General features: G+C 39.0%; 1 protein-coding gene across 2 annotated transcripts in view; it reads left to right on the plus strand.

The window, feature by feature from the left end:
- Positions 1 to 21666, plus strand: part of uri1 (URI1 prefoldin like chaperone) — a 44536-nt gene that overhangs the window by 11134 nt on the left and 11736 nt on the right. For both annotated transcript variants that reach the window (XM_067997968.1, XM_067997969.1), the window contains exons 3-7: positions 262 to 340; positions 2142 to 2277; positions 11171 to 11259; positions 13156 to 13231; positions 14287 to 14467. In XM_067997968.1, the coding sequence (XP_067854069.1) occupies positions 262 to 340; positions 2142 to 2277; positions 11171 to 11259; positions 13156 to 13231; positions 14287 to 14467 (561 nt within the window). The remainder of the gene's footprint in view (positions 1 to 261; positions 341 to 2141; positions 2278 to 11170; positions 11260 to 13155; positions 13232 to 14286; positions 14468 to 21666) is intronic.

Genomic DNA, 21666 nt, shown 5'->3' on the forward strand with positions numbered 1-21666 from the left:
AAATAGAACATGATCACCATTGTAACCCAGTTAACTTGATGTGCTTTTCATATAAAGATATGAAATTTTTTCTTTTCTAATGGCCCCCCCTAAAGGCACAGCAATCTCTGAACCGGTCTAATATTGAAAGTCAAGAATTATGTACTTCTTGAAAGCAAGTAGCATTATATATGATGCATTATTAATTTATATTGTACATGTATAATTAATTTGTTTACGTGAGCAATTTAAAAATTCAAATGTTAACGTTCCAATATTTAGGGTTAAAGTACAAAGTGGCTATGAAGCACTTCAAGGAAGGCTTAAAACCTTGCCTGACAAAGTGTCTTATGATATTATGGTGAGTAGGAAATCTTTCTCAAGTTTTTTTTTCTTTCCCCTGAGAAATTGTGTAGATGTGTTCTGTATTTCTTCTTCTTTCTCATCAGAAGAATTGAAAAATCAGCATGTTTCCTTATGAGAACTCCTATTTGACTCTCAGTAATCTTTTTGTAAATTAGGGGTAACAGCAAACTAGCATTGATTTCCCCTGTGGCATTGTTCACAATGCGTCAAGTTATGCTATTGGGAGGGGGGAGGATTGATTGTTGTATGTAAGTGGGAGAGGGTGTACATCTCCGCTGGAAAAAAGCATTCCATATTAAGACTGCCACCCAAAAATGATAAAGCAAATTTTTGATTGGTTCATATAAAATATTTAATGTCAGGTTGCAGAATCTACCATAATTTCCATCCTCTGATTTTTTTTCTTTTTTGGAGTTGGCCTAAGCCATAACTTTGTATTGGCATCATTCATGGTGTTTTTGTCACAGTGAAGCTATGGGCACTAGCTGGCGTTTTTTCCACTTTTTTTCTGCTAATTTTCTCTGTTCCCTGAAGTTGCGGACTCCTTGCTGGATTAAAGTTTTACAGTCTGCTTCATTGCCTCACCCAGGTGAAGGTTATTCGTGCATGAGCGTAGATGGTGAGCTACTTCAGGCTATTCAAGTGCAATATATGTCACAGTTGAGCACAATCTTGTCCACACCCAATGCCCACATGGGGCAGCTAGATAGTAATCAGCAATGAGAACCAACTTGCCACAAACCAGGGATTGAACATGGGATCGTCCTGGTCTGTTTGGCTGAATGACCACTTTAACAGTGGGTCACCCAGCTACTTGGTTTTAACAGGACTGATTCTGTTGAGCATGTTCCCTTTTTGGCCAAGAGCATCATACTATTACTCTACCTGGGATCAGCAAATAATTGTTCTCAGTTTGTCATTTGAATTGAATATGTCGAAGTATTTAGTTATCATGTTTTGACTTGTTTTCTACAGAATACTTAAGTTTGTGCAAATGTCTTTTAATTGTGTTTTGGATAGATTTATCTTTGGAATATTTGAATTAAGATGTCCTTATGTGCAATATATATATTTTTTAAAAAAAATCTTGGGATGTGGGCATTGCTGGCAAGGCTGGCATTTATTAAACATCCCTAGTTGTTCTGATACAACTGAGTGGCTTGCTAGGCCAGAGGTCAGTTAAGAGCTACGGTGTGGGACTGGAGTAACATATAGGCCAGAACAGATAAGAACGGCAGGTTTCCTTCCCTGAAGGACATTAGTGAACCAGTTGTCTTTACGACAATCATGGCCACTTATACTGATACCAACTTTTTTTAAAAACGGAATTCAAATTCTCAAACTGCCGTGATGGGATTTGAACTCATGTTCTCTGGATTATTAGTGTTAATCTAATTATTTTGGAAATAGAAGTACCATTTTTGGTTGCATAGTTTTCAGTAGCCCAAATCTGAGAGGAGGAAAAAAATCTTTGGAAGATTGCTAGGTGCTTATAAATTTTCACCTCCAAGTTAGAAAAACAGCATGCTATTCTTTGTATACTTTTGATACTTTGAAGTGTCATGGATGCCCTTAAAACTTGTCTATAATATATAGATAGATCACTCTGGTGGGTAAAGGACTCTTTTTAAGTGGTTATTGTTGTAATAAAGGATTTACATTGCAGTCTTTTTTTAAAAAAAAGTTGGAATACAATTTCCAACATGAATAATTGAAATATGTACAGACCATTCAACAGATTACAATACAGACTTGTTGGTATAAACTTTTTTATTTCATATTTGTTTTTGTGACAGGTGCCATTTGGCCCACTTGCATTTATGCCAGGACAGCTAATCCACACAAATGAAGTCACTGTTTTACTAGGTGACAACTGGTTTGCAAAATGCTCTGCAAAGCAAGCTATTGACCTGGTGGAGCACAGGAAAAAACGTGAGTTATCGTAAATTTTACAAATTGAATTTTGTTCTTTTTGAATATGGTTGCAGGGATAATGTTTCAGATGTTTTAAGCAGTGTAAATAACATGGGAAAGTAGCAACTTTGTACTTTTTTAAAAAAAAATGAATTAATTTACTGCCATTCAGACCATGTTTTTAATGCTGTAATGCCTGGGATTTTTTTGAGAAGAAATCCCAACTATAGCATACCTGATTGCAGACAGGCAATCCAAGTGCTTCTGAGGATAGGCTCATAGCACATTAGTTTCTGCATGTATTGGTGGCAGCCGCCTGTCATATATTGTGCACAAATGCCCATGCGTGATGGTGTCTAGTATCCTGGCCTCTAAGTCATCTAGCAAAGAACTGACAGCATTCCATTCCCTACAGTTGTGGACACAGAGTACAGATGTCTTTTTTAAAAATTCATTCTCGAGATATGGGCATCACTAGCAAGGCCAGCATTTATTGCCCATCTCTAGTTGCCCTTGAGAAGGTCGTGAGCCGCCGCCTTGAACCGCTGCAGTCCATGTGATGAAGGTACTCCCACAGTACTTATGTAGGGAGTTACAGGATTTTGACCCAGCGACAATGAAAGGATGACGATATATGTCCAAGTTGGGATGGTGTGTGACTTGGGGAACTTGGAGGTGATGGTGTTCCCATGCACCAGCTGCCATTGTCCTTTCAGGTGGTGGAGGTCGCAGGTTTGGGAGGTGCTGTCGAAGAAGCCTTGGCGAGTTGCTGCAGTGCATCCTGTAAATAGTACACACTGCATTTACAATGTGCCAGTGGTGTTGGGAGTGGATATTTAAGGTGGTGAATGGGCTGCTGATCAAGGGGACTGCTTTGTCCTGGATGGTGTCGAGCTTCTTGAGTGTTGTTGCAGATGCACACATTCAGGCATGGAGAGCGTTCCATCACACTCCTGACTTGTGCCTTGTAGGTGGTGGAGAGGCTTTTGGGAGTCACGGGATGAACCACTCCCCACAGAATACCCGGCCTCTGACCTGCTGGCGACCCCCGGGATGCTGATGGTAATGACATTGAAAGTCAAGGAGAGGCGGCTAGACTCTAGTTGGAGATGGTCGTTGCTTGGCACTTATGTGATGTGAACGTTACTTGCCACTTATTAGCCCGAGTCGGAGGTGCTGTCATTCAGATGAGACGTTAAATTGACGTAAAAGATCCCATGGCACTAGCTCAAAGAAGAGCAGGGGAGTTTTCCCTGGTGTCCTGGCCAATATTTACCCCTCAACCAACATCACTAAAACAGATTATCTGGTCATTTATCACATTGCTGTTTGTGGGACCTTGCTGTGTGCAAATTGGTTGCCATGTTTCCCAAATTACAATGGTGACTACACTTCAAAAGTGCTTCATTGGCTGTAAAGGGGGTCCTGAAGTCGTGAAAGACGTAAATTCCTTCCTACGTACTGACCGCCCCCCCGGCCCCTCCAAAGAAAGCGTCCACATTGAATCCTTACAATGCCAAGTGGAGACTTGTTATTCACTTGTGTCAGGAGTAGCTTTTCATTCCTCAGGATATATTGCTGCAGTAGTTGTTTCATATCGGCTAGATTAGCGCCTCATCCCAAGTTTCCTTGGAGTTATTGTTGCTGTTATTTTGGCTGGTCATCCTTCTTTGTTGGGTGAAGCCATGAAGGAGATCTGCAGTGTCCAACTTTATGAATGGCTCCTGGAAAGTGCACCCTCTGTTCCCTTGGTTGTTCCATCATGGTAGTTAAACCTGAGCAAACTAAGCTCAGATCCCTTTTGAATCCATGGGTTTTGGAATTTCAGGGTACTGTCACCCAAGCTGTCTCTGTACCAGGTGTTGTCTTAGCATAGACTCAGTAAACTTTGTGTGTTGATGGTGGTCCCACCTTATATAACCTGCCATGTGGGTTGGGATATGCGTAGGCCTTCTGCATTCACGCACAAACAAGTTCCACCTACCCCCAGGGACAGTACTGAGATTTTGCCCACCTCCTTGTTCTTCCATTGAGAGGAACTATCTGCTTAAAATGCTCTGATGTTTAGTCAGAGTTTATTGTTTCAAAATAACAAGAACACAGCTGTGGATCAAAAAAAAAATTAGTGAGAAGTACTGCACCTGTACCTTCACACTTTAAATGCAACCACATTGGACTTGGTTCACTCTGACAGCAATTCGCTGACTGCATTTGCAGGGGAGCTGGGCTTTAAGGAAACTTGAGTCAAAGTTCAATTTATAGGAAAAAGTGGGCACATTAATGGAAGGTTTTGCCAACCTGGACATCTTGGCTTAAACCCATTGTATAAGGGACAAATACTCCATTGAGCTGATACAGTTGTAAACTGAATTTAATTGATCAGAGCTTATTACTTTATAGTAATATTGTTTTAATTCTCATGAAATTGTACATGTAGAATTGCAAATGTAACTCCATTATTTACAAAAGGGAAGGAGGGAGAAATTAGGTAACTACAAAATTGTCAGTTTAATATCAGTTGTGGAGAAATTACTGGAATCTATCATTCAGGACAGAGTTACTGAGCACTTGGACAAGTATGAACTGATCAAGAGATTCAGCATGGATTTGTGAAGGATAGGTCATGTTTGATTAAGCTAGTTGAATTTTTTGAGGAGGTCACTAGCATGGTGGATAGGAGAATGTTTATAAATGTTGTTTATGTGGCATTTGATTAGGTTCCACATGAGATTATTAGCAAAATGAAAGTGCACACAATTGGAGGTGACACTGTGACATGGGTTGGTAATTGGGAGGTAGGAAACCGAGTAGGGCTAAAGGGAATGTTCTCTGATTGGCAGGATGTGACAAGTGGTATACCCCAGGGAATTGTACTGGGGCCTTAACTTTTCACCATATATATTAATGACTTGGATGAAGGAGTAGAAAGTTGTACATCCAAGTTTGCAGATGACATTAATTTAGGAGGTACAGTAAGTTGTATAGATGGGAGTAGGAAGTTCGAAAGGGACATAGACTAAGTGAGTGGGCAAAACTATGGAAAATGGAGTTCAATGTGGGGAAGTGTGAGGTCATCCACTTTGGATCTGAGAGAGATCAGAATATTTTCATAGTGATGAGAGACTAGGAGCTGTAAAAGAGCAAAGGGATTTGGTGTCCATGTACACACATCAATAAAAGCTAATGTAGAGGTACAAAACTTATTCAAAAAGAATGGTGGTAATTATCTCAAGGGTTTGGAATTCGAAAGTAAGGAGGTGACTCTTCAGCTGTACAGAGCCTTGGTCAGACCCTATTTGGAGTACTGCATTCAGTCTTGAGCACCTAACCTCCAGAAAGATATATTGACCTTGGAGAAGGTACAGCGCAGATTCACCAGAATGGTACTTGGGCCTCAAGGGTTAAATTATGAGGACAGGTTGCATAAACTTGGTTTGTATTCATTTGAGTTTAGAAGGTTGAGGGATGATCTAATCAAGGTGTTTAAAATGATGAAGGGATTTGATAGGATGGATACAGAGAAACTATTTCAACTGCTGGGGGAATCCAGAATAGGGGGCATAATCTTAAAATTAAAGCTAGGCCAGTTAGGAGTGAAATCAGAAAGCATTTTTCATACAAAGGGTAGTGGAGATCTGGGATTCTGCCCCCAAAACACTGTGGTGCTGGGTCAATTGGAATTTTCAAGGCTGAGATCAATAGATTTTTGTTAGGTAAGGGTATCAAGAGATATGCAGAAAAGGCAGGTAAATAGAGTTGAGATACAGATTAGTCATGATCTAATTGAATGGCAGAACAGGCTTGTGGGGCTGAATAGCCTACTCCTGTTCCCAAGTACAGGAATGCTCAATAGTGTATAAGGGAGTACCATTATTTCATGGTCTTAAACATGCATACCATCTAAATTGTGCAACATTCAGAAATATACAGCTTTCTCAAACAGCCCAGTGTACTAGTTTCTAGAAAGTGATTCTGTGCTGAAAAGTAATCCTTTTTTAGAGATTGCATAGAATGGTGTAATTCATCTATAATTTCAGCATTTTTCTAGTTTATATTTTTAATCAGATATGTCTAGTCATAGTTATATTTTTGTTCAAGTTCAGATTTGCTTTATTGAGTTTTATTATGTTTTTGTCAGTGATTTGGCTGACTGCTTAACATTTATTAAAGGCATAGCATTTTTCAATAACTTTAGCCTCCCACCTAAAGCTGTTCTTTAGATCCAGACATAGTTATTCATATTATCTTTTGAGTTAAGCAAAAATATTCCAGAACCGTAACCTTTTCCCTGACCTCCAGCGTTTAACAACCACAGACATGGTTTCATATTATTATTTGACCATGCTTGGTTGAAATCTGTCAAACAGCTCTTGAGTTATTAGACTGTCTAAGTCTGACCTTTTCAGAATCTAAGATATATGGCTTCAAGGCTCAGGCTTGCTATGGCAACCATACCAATTTGCTGCTGTGTAAAAAGGCCTAATTGTTGCAGAAATTTAATGATCTAGAGCAAACTTCAAGGCTGTATGATTTTATGAAATGTTTGCCCCGTCATTGTCCTTTGTTTATGCTGTCATTATAATGCATGCATTTTCAATTTCCTGATTGCAAATGAAACTTTATTTTCTTTTATACCACTAGGAGTCTCTTTACTGAGTGTTAGAAGTAGGATTTTGAAGTCCTTTTTATATTTTTCACCATAGCCTTTATTACATCTTACACTGTAGACAAAAGTGCTGGCCATTTAGCAGTTCCATTTTGTGTCTAAATATGTATGTGTTTGTGTGTATGTGTGCATAATATATAGCATATATCCATCAAATCCATGGGGCAAAAATTAGTGATTGACATTAGAACCTACCTGTTAAATTACAGATCAAATATTTGGTAAGAACCAATGAGGAATTAGTAATCAGCAGAAAATTGAGCAATCAAATCAATCTTTTTTTTGAGAGCGACCATTGCAGAGCTGTAAGTAGCAGGAAATATCAATTCTAACCTGGCAAGTGGCAGGAGCAACTAATTAAATCAGATTGTAAATCCAACCATATGTTCCCAAACCAGCAGTCCCTCCCGGCATTCCCCATGATTACCCCCAGGTCCACAACTCCCTTCTTTGTTCCAATCCCAATCCTGCCCTTCTGGTCGTAGTACTGTTTGGTCTGACCCTCAGCCCCACCTTCATTCACAACCACATATTATAGCACCTTTCCAACAGTCTTCTTCCCCACCCACACATCCAACCTGGTATGCATTGCCTCCCATTTTCCTGCACACCCCACACCTTAACAAAAAAAGGTAAGGGATAGATCTGAGTACGTGTGTAAAAGAAATGAGTGCCACACAGACATTAGAGGCATATAAAAGAGAGGAGATGAGAATTTTTTTTTGCCCATATGGAATGCCAAGGAAGAGCAACTATATTAGTACATTGTATGCTACATAATATAATGCTCCTGTCATTATAAAATAGCATATCCTCTGACTCACCCATGATCAGTGCTACGGGCGCCCTATGCTTTGTGTGTATAGTTTTGAGATGTATTGTTGCACACACATTTGCATGTACATCTTGAATGTGACTTTTTTTTAAAAAAAGAAGCAAGTCAGTCGTTAAACAAAAAATGCCTTCTAATTAATTTCAGGGGTTCCAAATTAAGTTTTTTTTAAAAAAAAGAGAATGTTGGTCTGACCTCTGACTGGAGGAATGTGCTTAAAACAATTAGTCACTAATTTGATCCAAGAAGGCACAACAATTATACCTTGTGGCTTAAAGGAACATATTAAATTGCACAAAGCTGCAATTTAGCAGCAAAATAATGCATTGTGTGGCATTTAATGCTCCTGTCCTTTATAAAATGGTGTATCTTCTGGCCTATCATGAGCAGCGCCACGGGCGATCTGGTTGTGTACTTAGATTTTCTTGCAGCTGTTCAAGCGAGCATCGATCTACAGTAATAAATCTGTTGCAATTCTGATGGAATAAATGCATTGGGGTCCACTTAAACTATTTTAACCATTAAATGTTCCTTCATTTTCCATATACCAGGGTTAATATTCTGAAGCCCATGGGAGGGGTTTCAGGATATTTGAAGATCAAATACTTCATTCCATCATACAGCATACTCTCCTTCTCTGCACCATATATAGGACCTCAAAGATATTTTTCTTCAATTTATTTCTTCGCTGTCTAGTACAGTTATATTTGCATTACAGTTGCGAGAGCATAAGAAAAATATATCAGCTCTGTGGTATTGTATTTTTGTGTCAGGTTTCAATCAATGAGCATGAAGAGTACTACATTTTAGTTCTAATTTTTCTTGTTTTTACTAGTAATCTTTTGATAATTTGAATTTTTTTTATATATGTGTAAAAATATGTATGCATCCCAAGTCTTGCCCTTAAAATTTGCATGAAAGGCTTTTCAATCATGTCCGAAGGTTCAAGCACTAGGAAGAATAAGCTACATTAGAGTATTGCCTCAGATTTTATCTATTTCAAATTCTGCTTGTCAAGCCACCTCTGGTCAAATTAAGCAGAAAACAAATCACTTTGGCTGGGAATTTCCTTGGAGCTTCCTTTGTTCCGCCACTGTAATTTTGCTGCAAGTATGGAGGAAACTCCATTTACACAAGTGAATAGGATTTCCGCCAGCGAAGTTATGGTGTCAGCAGCTCTGAGGAAATTCCCGGCCTTTGAAGGGAACTCTGTCCTTGGTCAGAGTTAAGGTATTTACATTGGTCTAGTAGGTTTGTATTAAGGTAGGAACCATGGTCAGCAATAACTATAACTTACATTTGTGCATTCAGCAGTGCTGATTCACATAGGATGTTAGCTGCATTTAGGAATAACAGTTTCGTGAATAATCATTGAAATGAGCGATTTAATTTTTGGGATCACAGCTGATCATATTTTTTTTGTGTATCATTTCCTTTCTGCAGTAGATGCTCTATTTAAGTCTACTGCACAATGGGGGTGCTACCAGACTCCTCAAAAGTGAGAGACCACAGATTAAATAGTCTAATGCAAAATGTTTTCCTGTCAGTGTAATATGTTCTTTATGTGAAAAGTGATGAGAAATGACATTACCTCTGCATCTGTTTTTTCTCTTTTCCTTAACCTAATTGGTCCTTATTTTTTAAACTTTATTCATATGCATAGTCCAAAAACATTCTATACAGTATAAAGTCACAGTGTAATCCACAGCAAACTTTTGAGTAACACAGTTTCAGGTAATGTTGGCACTAATACATTTCCAGTGAAATATTTGCATAAAAACTAAAAGATGCTGCCTTTGCCTTTGAGGTAAAATAACGTGTTTCCACTAATACATTTGATTCCTATTTAAACATTCAATTGGAAAGGATGCTACATTTATACGTTTGATTCTAATGCACAAATGTATTTACAGACAATGGCAGGAGGGCCACATATTGTGTTCATTCCCCTTTTTTCCCTTGCAGCAGCTGCACTAAGATTCAGTACATTCCTTTATACGTAGTCCTGGACATTAGAATGTGCAAATTTGCAAGGCTGGCTCGGATAAGCCTTTGCTCAGGAAAACCAGAAGTTTTTGGTGGACCAAAGGGTGTATTTCACCAAGTTGATGGCTTTCCAACAGCAACTGCTTTTTGTCTCTCTGTGTCCCTGGGAACAGTTAATAGCGCAGATCCCTGTGTTATGGAGCTGCCAGGGAAGAACCTCAACAATCACCCCAGAATCTTTTTCCGATTTCTTTACAAATGAACATTCCAAAAGGAGGTGGGCAACACTCTTCACACCACAGCTGTCTCGACGACAGTGTGTCGTGTTGCAGATTCCAGGTGTACCTATTATTGGTTATTTTGAGGAAGGAAAGAGCTATCACCACCTGATACCAATGCAAAATACAGGTACGGAAGGAAGGAGCTCTTGCCCCAATCAACATCCTTCACTGAGTTCAACACTAAGATTGCTGGATGCCTCCTAGCAGCTATACCTGATAATTAATTTGCATGGGGAGTAAATACTACACCAAACTTTTGGATAAAAATAAGAAAACAATAGAAACACACAGCAGGTCATTAAGAATCTGTGGAGAGAACAGGTATGTTAATGTAAAAAGCAAGGTCATTGATCTGAAATGTTAACCTTATGTTTCGCTGTCTACAGATGCTGCCTGACCTGCTGAGTGTTTCCAGCATTTTTTGTTTTTATTTCAGACAAGTTAATGTTATGGCATGCAGCACTTCATCAAAACGCTGATGAAGAGTGTATGCTCTAAATGTTAACTTCCCTGTTCTCTCTAAAAATGCTTACTGACCTGATGTGTGTTTTTAATATTTTCTGCTTTTGTTTCAGATTTCCAGCATTTGCAGTGCTTTGCATTTTATTTGTATAAATATTTGTATAACTTCTTCCAAACAGTTGTCACAATTGTCAGATTTACTAAAGTAATTATACCTCTGGAGCAAGGCTAGTGTCTGACCAAACATGCCCCCTTCTAGAGGGGGAAGCAAGACTACAGTGAAGCTGTTTAGAAACCAGGGTCTGCTAGTTGAAAAGAACTCCAGTATGACATGGGCTCCCTGGAATCTTGAATGGGTAATTGTCTTGAGATGGGGATGATGTACTGTCTTATTTAAAAGAAGTAATTTTGTATTGGATTGATAAAAATGTGTGTATTAAACTACATAGAACTCTAATTGGCAAGTTGTATACAAAAAAAATTGGAGCTCCTAACTTTGTAACATGCTGACCTCTATCATTTAAGCCTTAGCCCTGTTACTTAGATGATCTTTTTCATAAATCACTGTTCATCTGTTTGTATCTTCTAAATTTAGTTTTTAACCAACCTTCTGTAGATTTAAAAGATCAATGGTTTTCTTAGTGGATTTAGTATTTATTATTCAATCATATTTTTAATTTTCAGATGTACAAAAAGCACTGGACGAACTTCACAAAGTTAAGAACAACTTTGAATCCAGGGTTGCGTTCACTGATATGGAAAAACTGGTTGATGTATGTGATGTTTTTGCAATTTTTGTTTTGACCCAGTTAACTACTAATATATTGTTGAACCTGTCAACAAGGATATATTCTGCATTGTAAGTGAGTCCAGCATGGTTATGTTATAAATAAACAGTGATGTTAAGTGGCCAGCTCTGAAACACAGAAATAAAATACAGGTAGTGTTTTAGAGCAAGATCAAGCAACATACTCATGTATGAATCTCCATGCTCAGTGCTAGGACATTGTGATGCAATTGTGCACACTTCTAAAGTTCCTTTTAGTAGATGAAATTCTGGTCTGGGAATATTTGTGCAAGTAAACCTAAACTGGTAAGGTAACTGATATCTAATATCCATTCTATATTTGGTTATCTAATTTAGCAATAATGAATTGAAACAATTAATCTGAATTTGAATTGTTCCTTTTTGGTGGCTAATTGTACGATGGCTTTGACTGGGCAGTGGAATTGTTTGCTTTGACCTTGGTGGGTAGAAAAGTTTAAAATCTTGAAGGGAATTGGTGAGATGTACGTGGGGAAACAACATTACGCTAGACACGTGAGTAGGAGTTGGGGATTCCTCAGCATAACCTAAGAAGTAGTGATCTGGAGTTGCTAATTTATGGAATAGATAACCACCTGGATAATGAATGTAAATATTGATGGAATATTTAAAAATAAATGGATAGATCCTGAATCAAAAAGGAGTACAGTGATACAGATATGAGGCTGAGGCCTGAACTGGCTGTGAACCTAAATGACTGGAATGACCTTTTATGGTTCCTGATTCTTTATATTCTGCCCAGTCGTGTGTGGTGGGAAAATACACACAAATAAGAGAGGAATTATAATTTTGAATAAAACACAATTCTTGAAGGACTGCAGCAGCATTTTGTCCATTCTACTTTTATCATTAGAAATATTAAATTTCTGCTGATACATTATATAATCAAAATGTGTACATTTTAAAAGCTGCAAAAACCTTTAAAGATGGCATTTTTTCCCTTTTTATGCAGATTGAGAATAACTGTACAAAGTATGTCTGTTCTGAAATATGATGGACCTTTCATGTTCTGGTGTTTCAGAAGGCTTTAATTGTGTTTCCTTGTGTTGCCTAATTGCTTTAGTTCAGGGCTAAGCCTCCAAACATTTCTGGTTTTATCAAGTAAGTCATCCAAAATTTTCACTTGTCTCAGACTTTGAAAAGTGTGACACTTTCCAAAAATAGTTTGACCACTAATGTGATTATGTAGTCACTTGTTACTTACTGCCAATCTCATAAGCACGCCCATCCCAGAAGTAAGTGTTATTGCTGAATCCTAAAATGTAATGAACTAGCTCGTAACCATAGAATGAAGGCAGAAGAAAAATGGTCATTTTTCTTCTGCTTTAGTAGTTCAAATTTATTTAAACTATTTTTGCAAAATACTAGTTGACAATCTCCGATGATCCACGATTAAAGATGATGTTCTCGGTAGAATTGTGACTAGATGCCCACAAAATGTATTTAGTTTTTCATGTGTAAAAGCATACAACTTGCTCGCACCTGCATTGCCAACTGCATTCACACTGGGTAACTGTTGTATCTCATCTTAACGGCAGTATGAACCTTTGATTTCTGTGGGCTACATTTTTTTTTGTAAAATTGAATTTGTAAACCGCTCATCCTCCTGCTATTGGTGCTATCTGTAGAGAGGTACGCAATCCAGACTGTCTTGCTTTCCAGCTGTTGTAGCTTACATGTGGCTAGAACCACTCACTACACGTAAGCTACAACCACTGGGGAATGCATAGACTACAATTAATCTTTTGTATAATTAAAATTATTTATTTTCCTCAAATATTTGAGTAAAATGAGACTACAAATCAAACTGAACTTTTATTATATACTGTTATTTTCTAATTAGGAAAACAAAGATATTGTAGAAATACACGAAGAAATTCAGAATGAAGACCAAGAAAATAAAGATTTAAATTCTGAAGGTATTCAACATCTGTTTCTCCTGTTTATTTTTCCTGATAAATTTAAGATGAGATAAATAACTGGGACTCCAAATGCTCTTGAGGTAATGGGGAAGCATTTTATACTCATTTTTGTACTTGTTTAAATTAGGTTGGGATGACTGATGGACTAAATTGACAGTGGTTGCAATCACATGCTTAGACAATATGAACTGATAATAGTTGCTGTTTATTCGTGCAACTGCAAATTTGATTACCTCCTCTTCCCTCTCCCCTCAAAGAAAGTCAATGTTATAGTAATGTTGTATTTGGGCAACAGCTCCTGTGGTGCCACTACCAATTGGAAGAAATACACCCGAAGCACCTATTTTGCAATACAGATTCACAAAGTTAAATGGTTTTGTTTTTAACCTAGGCTCTACATTGTAATCTCTTCCTCATGGTTAGTAACTTTTTAACCTTTTTTTCTTTCAAAGTGCCGCATAGCATCAGTCTGTATGCTAAAGCCCTTATAATAAGGCGCTAAAGCCCTTATAATAAGGCACAAAAACTTTCAGTAATGGCGTTAACACTTTCCCACTTTGTAAATTCCCTATTGAAAATGATGGAAGTACCTGAGACTTCTGAGTCAAGAAAGTTGAGACCTTTCAGTCAACGATATCTGATTAAAATTTCTAATTACAACTTGCATCCTTTAATTTTAATGCATCCATTCATCTGCGGTACTACATAAAAGTTTTGCACACTATTTGAATTAGCTTTGGAATTGTTTACTAAATATTTGCATATCTCAACAATATATTTCCATTGTCTATTGATGCATTGGTTATACCCATCTATTTAAAAACAGAGCTGAATGCGAACATGGCCTACTTTCCTTGCATGTTTATTTCTTTGTAGAACAATGGTTTCAAAGGCAAGGTGCAAGCCTTAAATCACTGAAGCGTTTATGGTGGCTAAAATGCAATATTGGTCCACTATTTCAGTGAAGAAACATTTACAGTGTTTTTAAATTGATACTTGACACTTGAACATTTTAATTTTGATCATATTTTAAAATCTTGCTGATATTGCAGGGAAACACAGAAAAGCTCATAAGCCGAAAGAAAACCCCATGCCCAAAGAAGTTTTTGTGGTAGATCTGGAGGGTGGTGATGGTGACGGTGACTGCAAGTCAAATATGCTAACTGAGGAGGAATTGTGGGCCAGGCTGGATGAGCTGGAGCAACAGGAAGAGATACAGGATGAAATCGATAGGTAATCTGTTCACATCTTAAAATAATGGTGACTGAAATTTTACTGTCACAAAAGTTGTAAAGCCTCTTTTTTAAAGCATTTTGAATCTAATTCAGCTTTCTTTTAACCAAGGGCAGTAAGGTTATGGTCATTTCTTAATTATTCATATAATTATCACTCTTTTCATTATCGCTAAATGTTTCCTATTCTAGTAATGCCACTTGATCTGCTGGAATGGCAAGCTGCATCATTTCATTGCATTCTGTGGCTCAACACCATATAATAGTATGCTTTATTGGGGAAGAAAATGTTGCAAAAACTGTAGTTGCCACCTTTTCATTAAATGGTGAGCCTGCATGCGCTAACTTCCAAACTTTATCCTCTTATTAGTGGATATCCGATGCTATTGCTCTCATAGTCAAAGGATATGTTTTATTCCATGTAATGTACAATATGTTCTGAGGGTTCCTGATGTACAGTGATTGAATAAGTTAAATTGTACTTCTATTACAGGGTGTTGTAGTGTTACTGGTATTTTCAGGTCTAATCCCATCATTATGTGCAAATTTATGTAGGCATTGTCAATCATTTCTTCTTATATGTTTTAATATAAAGCTAATTTTATCTCTAACATTTTTAAAGCCCAGGATACAGAGGAAGATGGTAGGAAAGATGTTTGAGGATGCAGGTAGGTTGCAAGTGCTGCATGTAGCAGTGGTGAGAACCATGTGGTTAGGCAGTGTTGGGAGAGCAGTCCTACGTTTTGGGATAGTGGCAGGAACAGAGGGGCATTGGGTCTGGGAGCACTGGGGAGTGAGTTCTGAAGTGTGGGAGTAGCATGTCGAGGTATGACAGTAATAAAAGGGTGTGATATTGAGTACTATATAAATGCAAGTTAGTTCATTTACTCCCTTTTTTCTGCTTGGAAGGAGACTCCTAAAGGAGTGTGATCAGTGGAAAGAGGGTTAAGAGCTGTTGCTGAGAAAAGCATGACAATGAATGTTTTGTCCAGGTCAGGAAGGCATGGGATGGGAGGTGGGGATGGCAGAAAAGGCAGGAACATGGGGCCAAGGGATTGGCAGCAGACGGGAACTTGAAAGTTGGAGTCACTGGGGGTGGAAGAACTGAATGAGAACCGCCCCCCCCCCCCACCCTTCTTCTCTTTGGCCCCCTTCACTAAAGGTTTTTTTAAAAAAAAGTCGAGTTTTTCAGGCTAAGCTGGGAAGCCTTTATTATTTAAATGGCAAATAGGACTTATAATATGGTACAAGGCTTTTTTGCCATTTTAATAATAAAAGCTCCCAGGTTACTGTCAATTTTGTCTCCATACTAAAGAAAGCCAGTTCCCATCATGACTGGGAACCAGATTTAAGTTGGTCATGTGCTTTTAATAACAACACACAAAAGTTTTTTTTAAAAGCATTTAACCAACCTAAGGCCAGTTCCTGGTAACGGAAATAGCAAATGCCCGAGAACAGTTTAAGTTGGGGGTTAAGTGTAGCAGCAGCAACAGTTCGATGGAGCACAGGGCCATCTATCTTGGAGATATAAATTGGGAGCTAGGAGCACTCGATTAAAGGTTAATGTAGGGAAGTACAATTGGGTATTGTTTAAGCATGATGGATGGTGTGACAGAGGTTATGATGAAAATACTCATGACAGGAAAATGTTACAGGATGTAAGTGATATTTACAGGAAGTGCATGTGTACACAAGGCATTTACTATGTTATAAATGTATATATTCTTGGACATTGTGGTGAAAATTATATAGATGAAAGGAGTACAGTGTAAGTTTTTAAATGTGAAAATCCGCCAGCATTCTGATAACTTGGGTGGGAGTAGGCAGGGACCTGGATACATCCAGATTCCAGCATTGCAGCAAAGAATCCAGATGGCCTTGTGGAGGCAGAACCTCTGCTTGCCCAAATAAGGTAGTCATTGTAAAGAGGAGGGCTGGGCCAAGGGTTTGGACTTCAAGTCTGGAGTTCCTGGGCCTTCAGAGTGACCCAGTGTATGGTTAGACCAGGCAAATCTCCCTGACCACTGGCAGCCGTGCGGCTGGGATGATGGCCTGGAATTTGTAGATATAACTTTTAAAGTGCGCCCCTTACAATAGGGGCTGCAGTGGTACCTGCAACTTTTTTCTTGTTGGGGCGGCGAGGAGGAGGAAGGGGCTCAATCCCCTTCCCAGCCAAGCTACCTCTGCCAAACTTTCCAGCCTTACTGCTACTGCACTTCCAGTGGCACGGGTGTCCGTCAATGATAGGCAAATGAAGAGACCTGCCCCAATCCTGCGAATTTTGGTGGGGTCAGTGGCAGAGGCATGGGGGTAGCACTTCTTTGCATTTATTCATTTAATTTAGAATGCGCGCACCATTTCCCCCTCCCAATAGGTTTTTGGGTGCATTCCTCTTTTATCCCTTTAAGTGTTATTTGTCCTGATAAGTGGAACACTTTTTGCATTCAGTTTATGCATCAGGTGCATTGGAGCCCAGGTCAGATGAAGAGTAAACCTCTCTGCCCAAAAACACATCTTCAGTCCAAGTTCAATCCTCACCTGGCATGCACATGTGCACGCTTTCCAGCAAATGTCACTGGATAGTAATCAGGACTAGGAACCTGAATGGATTTCCTCTTCCTAGGCTGGGGCTCCGAGGCTAATTGTAGCACACCTACTGCCATTGCGGTTGAGATCAGTTAACTCAACCCAGACTGAGAATTGAACTTGTGACCCTCTGGTCTATATGGTGAAATGTCATGTTGCTTTCACCAAGTGAACCACGTGGGAGCTGGAGATTCTCTTTTGAGGAGAAAAGAGCTCCAGCTTGAGTCTAGGAGAGATGGCTTGACTAAGGTGGGGTGGGGGGGGGGGTGAGATTAGAAGTTGTCCAAACAGATTATAGCGACATTCAATCTGATTGACTTTTTCTTTCTCCCTTCAAGTTGCTGTTGAAAATGATATTATCTGGGGTTTCTTTGTTCTCTCAGCTCACGTGTTGCATGCAGGTTAAGGAACTCAGCACTACAGTAATGTAATATAAGGTTGGGAACTAAAGATAGCAAAATGGAAAAGGAGGGGGTAGCCCTGATAATAAAGGATGACATAAATGCAGTAGTGAGACAGCATCTTAGCTCAGAAAATCAGGATGTAGAATCAGTATGGATAGAGCTAAGAAATAACAAGGGGCAGAAAACACTGGCGGGAGTAGTTTATAGGCCCCTTAACCGTAGTTATAGTGTTGGTCAGAACATAAATTAGGAAATTAGAGGATCATCTAACAAGGGTAATGCAGTAATCGTGGGGGACTTTCGTAACCTAGGCAAACCAAATTGACAAAAGTAGTTTGGAGGACGAGTTCATGGAATGTATTCGAGACAGTTTTCTAGAACAATGTGTCGAGGAACCAACTATGGAGCAGGCTATTTTAGATCTAGTATTGTATAATGAGACAGGGTTAATTAGTAATCTTATAGTTAAGGATCCTCTGGGGATTAGTGATCATAATATGATAGAATTTCATATTGAGTTTGAGAGTTAAGTCTGAAACTAGGGTCTTAAATTTAAACAAAACCAATTACATAGGTATGAGGGGTGAGTTGTCTAAGGTAGATTGGGAAAATAGATTAAAAGATGTGACCAAAGATAAGCAATGGCGAACATTTAAAGAAATAATTATAATTCTCAACGAATATACATTCCCTTGAGGAATAAAAACTTCATGGTAAAAGTGATCCAACCATCGCTAACTAGAGAAGTTAAGGATAGTATTCGATTAAAAGAGGCTTACAATGTTGCCAAAAAGAGTAGTAAGCCTGAGGATTGGGAGGGTTTTAGAAATCAGCAAAAGATGATCAAGAAATTGATGGAGGGAGAAAATTGTATGGGAGAGTAAACTAGCAAGAAATATAAAAAGAGATTGTAAGAACTTCTACAAGTATGTAAAAAGGAAGAAAGTAGCGAAAGTAAACGTGAGTCCTTTAGAGGCAGAGACAGGAGAAATTATAATGGGGAATAAGGAAATGGCAGAGACGTTAAACAAATATTTTGTATCTGTCCTCACCGTAGAAGACAGAAAAAACACACCAGAAATAGTGGGGAACCAAGGGTCTAATGAGAGTGAGGAACTTAAAGAAATTAAGATTAGCAAGGAAAATATACTGGAGAAATTAATGGGACTGAATGCTGGCAAATCCCCTGGACCTGATGGCCTACATCCTAGGCTTTAAAAGAGGTGACTGCAGAGATAGTGGATGCATTATCTCTGAAATTGGGTTTTGATCTTCCAGAATTCCCGAGATTCTAGAACGTTCCCCACGGATTGGAAGGTAGCAAGTGTAACACTACTATTCAAGAAAGGAGGGAGAGAGAAAACAGGGAACGATAGGCTAGTTAGCCTGCCATCAGAAGTAGGGAAAATGCTAGAATCTATTATTGAGGATGTAATAACAGGGCATTTAGAAAATCATAATGTGATTAGGCAGAGCCAGCACGGTTTTATTAAAGGGAAATCGTGTTTGACAAATCTGAGTTTTTTTTTTGAAGGTATAACTCAGGATAGATAAGGGGGAACCAATGGATGTAGTATATTTGGATTTTCAAAAGGCATTCGATAAGGTGCCACACAAGAGGATGTTACACAAGATTAGGGCTTATGGGATTGGGGGTAATATATTAGCGTGGATTGATTAACGGACAGAAAACAGAGTAGGAAGAAACAGGTCATTTTTTGATTGGCAGATTGTAACTAGTGAGGTGCCACAAGGATCAGTGCTTGGGCCTCAGTTGTTGACTTAGATGAGGGGACCGAGTGCATTATATCCAAGTTTGCTGACGATACAAAGCTAGGTGGGAAAGTAAGCTGTGAGGAGGATGCAAAGAGATAGAGACTGATTAAGTGAGTGGGCTAGAAGGTGGCAGATGGAGTATAATGTGAGGAAATGTGAAATTATCCATTTTGGTGAGAAGAATAGAAAAGCAGAATATTTTTTAAAAGGTGAGAGACTAGTAAATGTTGGTAGTCAGATGGATTTGGGTGTCCTTGTACACAAATCGCAATGTTAACACGCAAGTACAGCAAGCAATTAGGAAGGCAAATGGTATGTTAGCCTTTATAGCAAGGGGGTTGAAGTATAAGAGTAAGGAGGTCTTGCTGCAATTATATAGTGCTCTGCTGAGACCACACCTGGAGTACTGTGCACAGTTTTGGTTGTTTTACCTAAGGAAGGATATAATTACAATGAAGGTTCACTAGATTGATTCCTGGGATGAGAGGGTTGTCCTATGAGGAGAGATTGAGCAGAATGGGCCTATATTCTCAGGAGTTAAGAAATAGAGGTGATCTCATTGAAACATATAAAATCCTTAAAGGGCTTGACAGGGTAGATGATGAGAGGCTGTTTCCCCTGGCTGGAGAGTCTAGAACTAGGGGTCATAGTCTCAAGATAAGGGGTTGGCCATTTAGGACCGAGGTGAGGAAAAATTTCAGAGGGTGAATCTTTGGAATTCTCTGTCCCAGAGGGCTGTGGATGCTCAGTCGTTGAGTATATTCAAGACTGAGATCACTAGATTTTTGGACACTAAGGGAATCAAGGGATATGGGGATAGTGCTGGAAAGTGGAGTGAGGTAGATCAGCCAAGATCTTACTGAATGGTGGAGCAGGCTGTATGACCTACTCCTGCTCCACCATTTCTTATGTTCTTATGTTCCAAAGGTGCAAAACAGTTCCCCACAGCGCATACAGCAAGCTGCTGTGCCACTGTATGGTATCCATACATGTGAGTTGCCTGGTCACCATTGATATAGCTCAAAGCTATGCTGGATTTATACCATTTATCTAGCTCCTGAAAATTGTTGTGCAGGCTAGACAATATCTGAGAAAGGTAAAGCAGGATATTCTTCCTTTTCATAGAACTTGATCTTCCCAGTAGCGAGATTAAGGTGTGCTATCTTTTCATATATTTTTTTCCCCTGGGGGAGTGGTACTGCCTGTATCCTTTGTGCAGACAACTTAGATTTAATTGATTTTTAAAAGGTGTAGATTTCCAATTTGTTTCCTGTTGTCTCCGTTGCCATATCCGGATAGTTTGTGAACCTGCCTGTTCACCCCACGGGTGTTTTGACAAGTTTTGAGAGACCCCTAACACATGGAAAACCATAGTGAAAGATAGGGCAGCTGTATCTCCTTCCCCAATGAGAAAAACAGGGCGGGAAGGGGTTAATTCTTCTGGTGCATGATGATGGAATTGACGAATGAGTCTCAGTTGTTCTGGTTACGCTAATTTGAGAAGAACCCGATCCTGGGCGCACATATATCACCACACCTATCGCATTGAAATCCAGACGAGGTGGGTAGATGAGTAGCCTTGCATGCCAGGTATTGGCAGTCAAATCGCACCACCTCAGAACCTCATTCAAACAGATGTGGCACACATGCTGGTATCATGGGCTGTTGGTGGCTCTGTCTTCCCAGATGTTGGAATTATTGCAGGGACTCTGGCAGGAACAAGGGGTTAGTCTGCCAACAAAAGTTGCTGTATACCAATCTGTTGTCCGCACCACCCTACTATATGGATCAGAGTCCTAGATCTGCTACTGCCATTACCTCAAGCGACTTGATCATTTTCACTTGCGCTGTTTATGATTTATCATTGGCATTAAGTGGTCTAACACTGATTTCTTCAAGCATTGCAAAATAATTGGAATTGAGGCCACGGTCAAAAAGATCCAGTTGCGACACATTGTTCGCATTCCTGATTATAGAATTCCTAAAGCCATCTTCTAGGATAAGCTGCAGTCCAGATATCTCAACAAAAGTAAGGCAGATTGAACACTTTAACAACACACTGAAAACCACCTTGAAATCGTGCCACATCTAGTACATGTAGTTGCATCATTTATCCATATATTTTGTAGCATGAAAACCATTCCATGGAAACTTTGGTAGTCTGATTGAGATAGAGCTTCTGTTCCAACTTAGATAAGAAATGGCTGAGAAACTTTCACAGCAGTTAAATGTAGGGAACTTTAAATATAATATATACATAAAAAAAATCACCATGATTTAATTTGACTTTTAAAAGTAAAGCAACTTTTCCCTCAGTTCATTTCTATAGCAGCTAAGGCTATAATATGGGTGATTTAATTTTAAGTGCCTTCTGCAATTTTTAAATGCCAAAATGTAACCTGTGAAGATACTCTAGTCAAAGCCCCCAAAGCAA

Source organism: Heptranchias perlo, chromosome 16 (assembly GCF_035084215.1).
Source record: "Heptranchias perlo isolate sHepPer1 chromosome 16, sHepPer1.hap1, whole genome shotgun sequence".
In the NCBI taxonomy this organism is placed as follows: Eukaryota; Metazoa; Chordata; class Chondrichthyes; order Hexanchiformes; family Hexanchidae; genus Heptranchias; species Heptranchias perlo.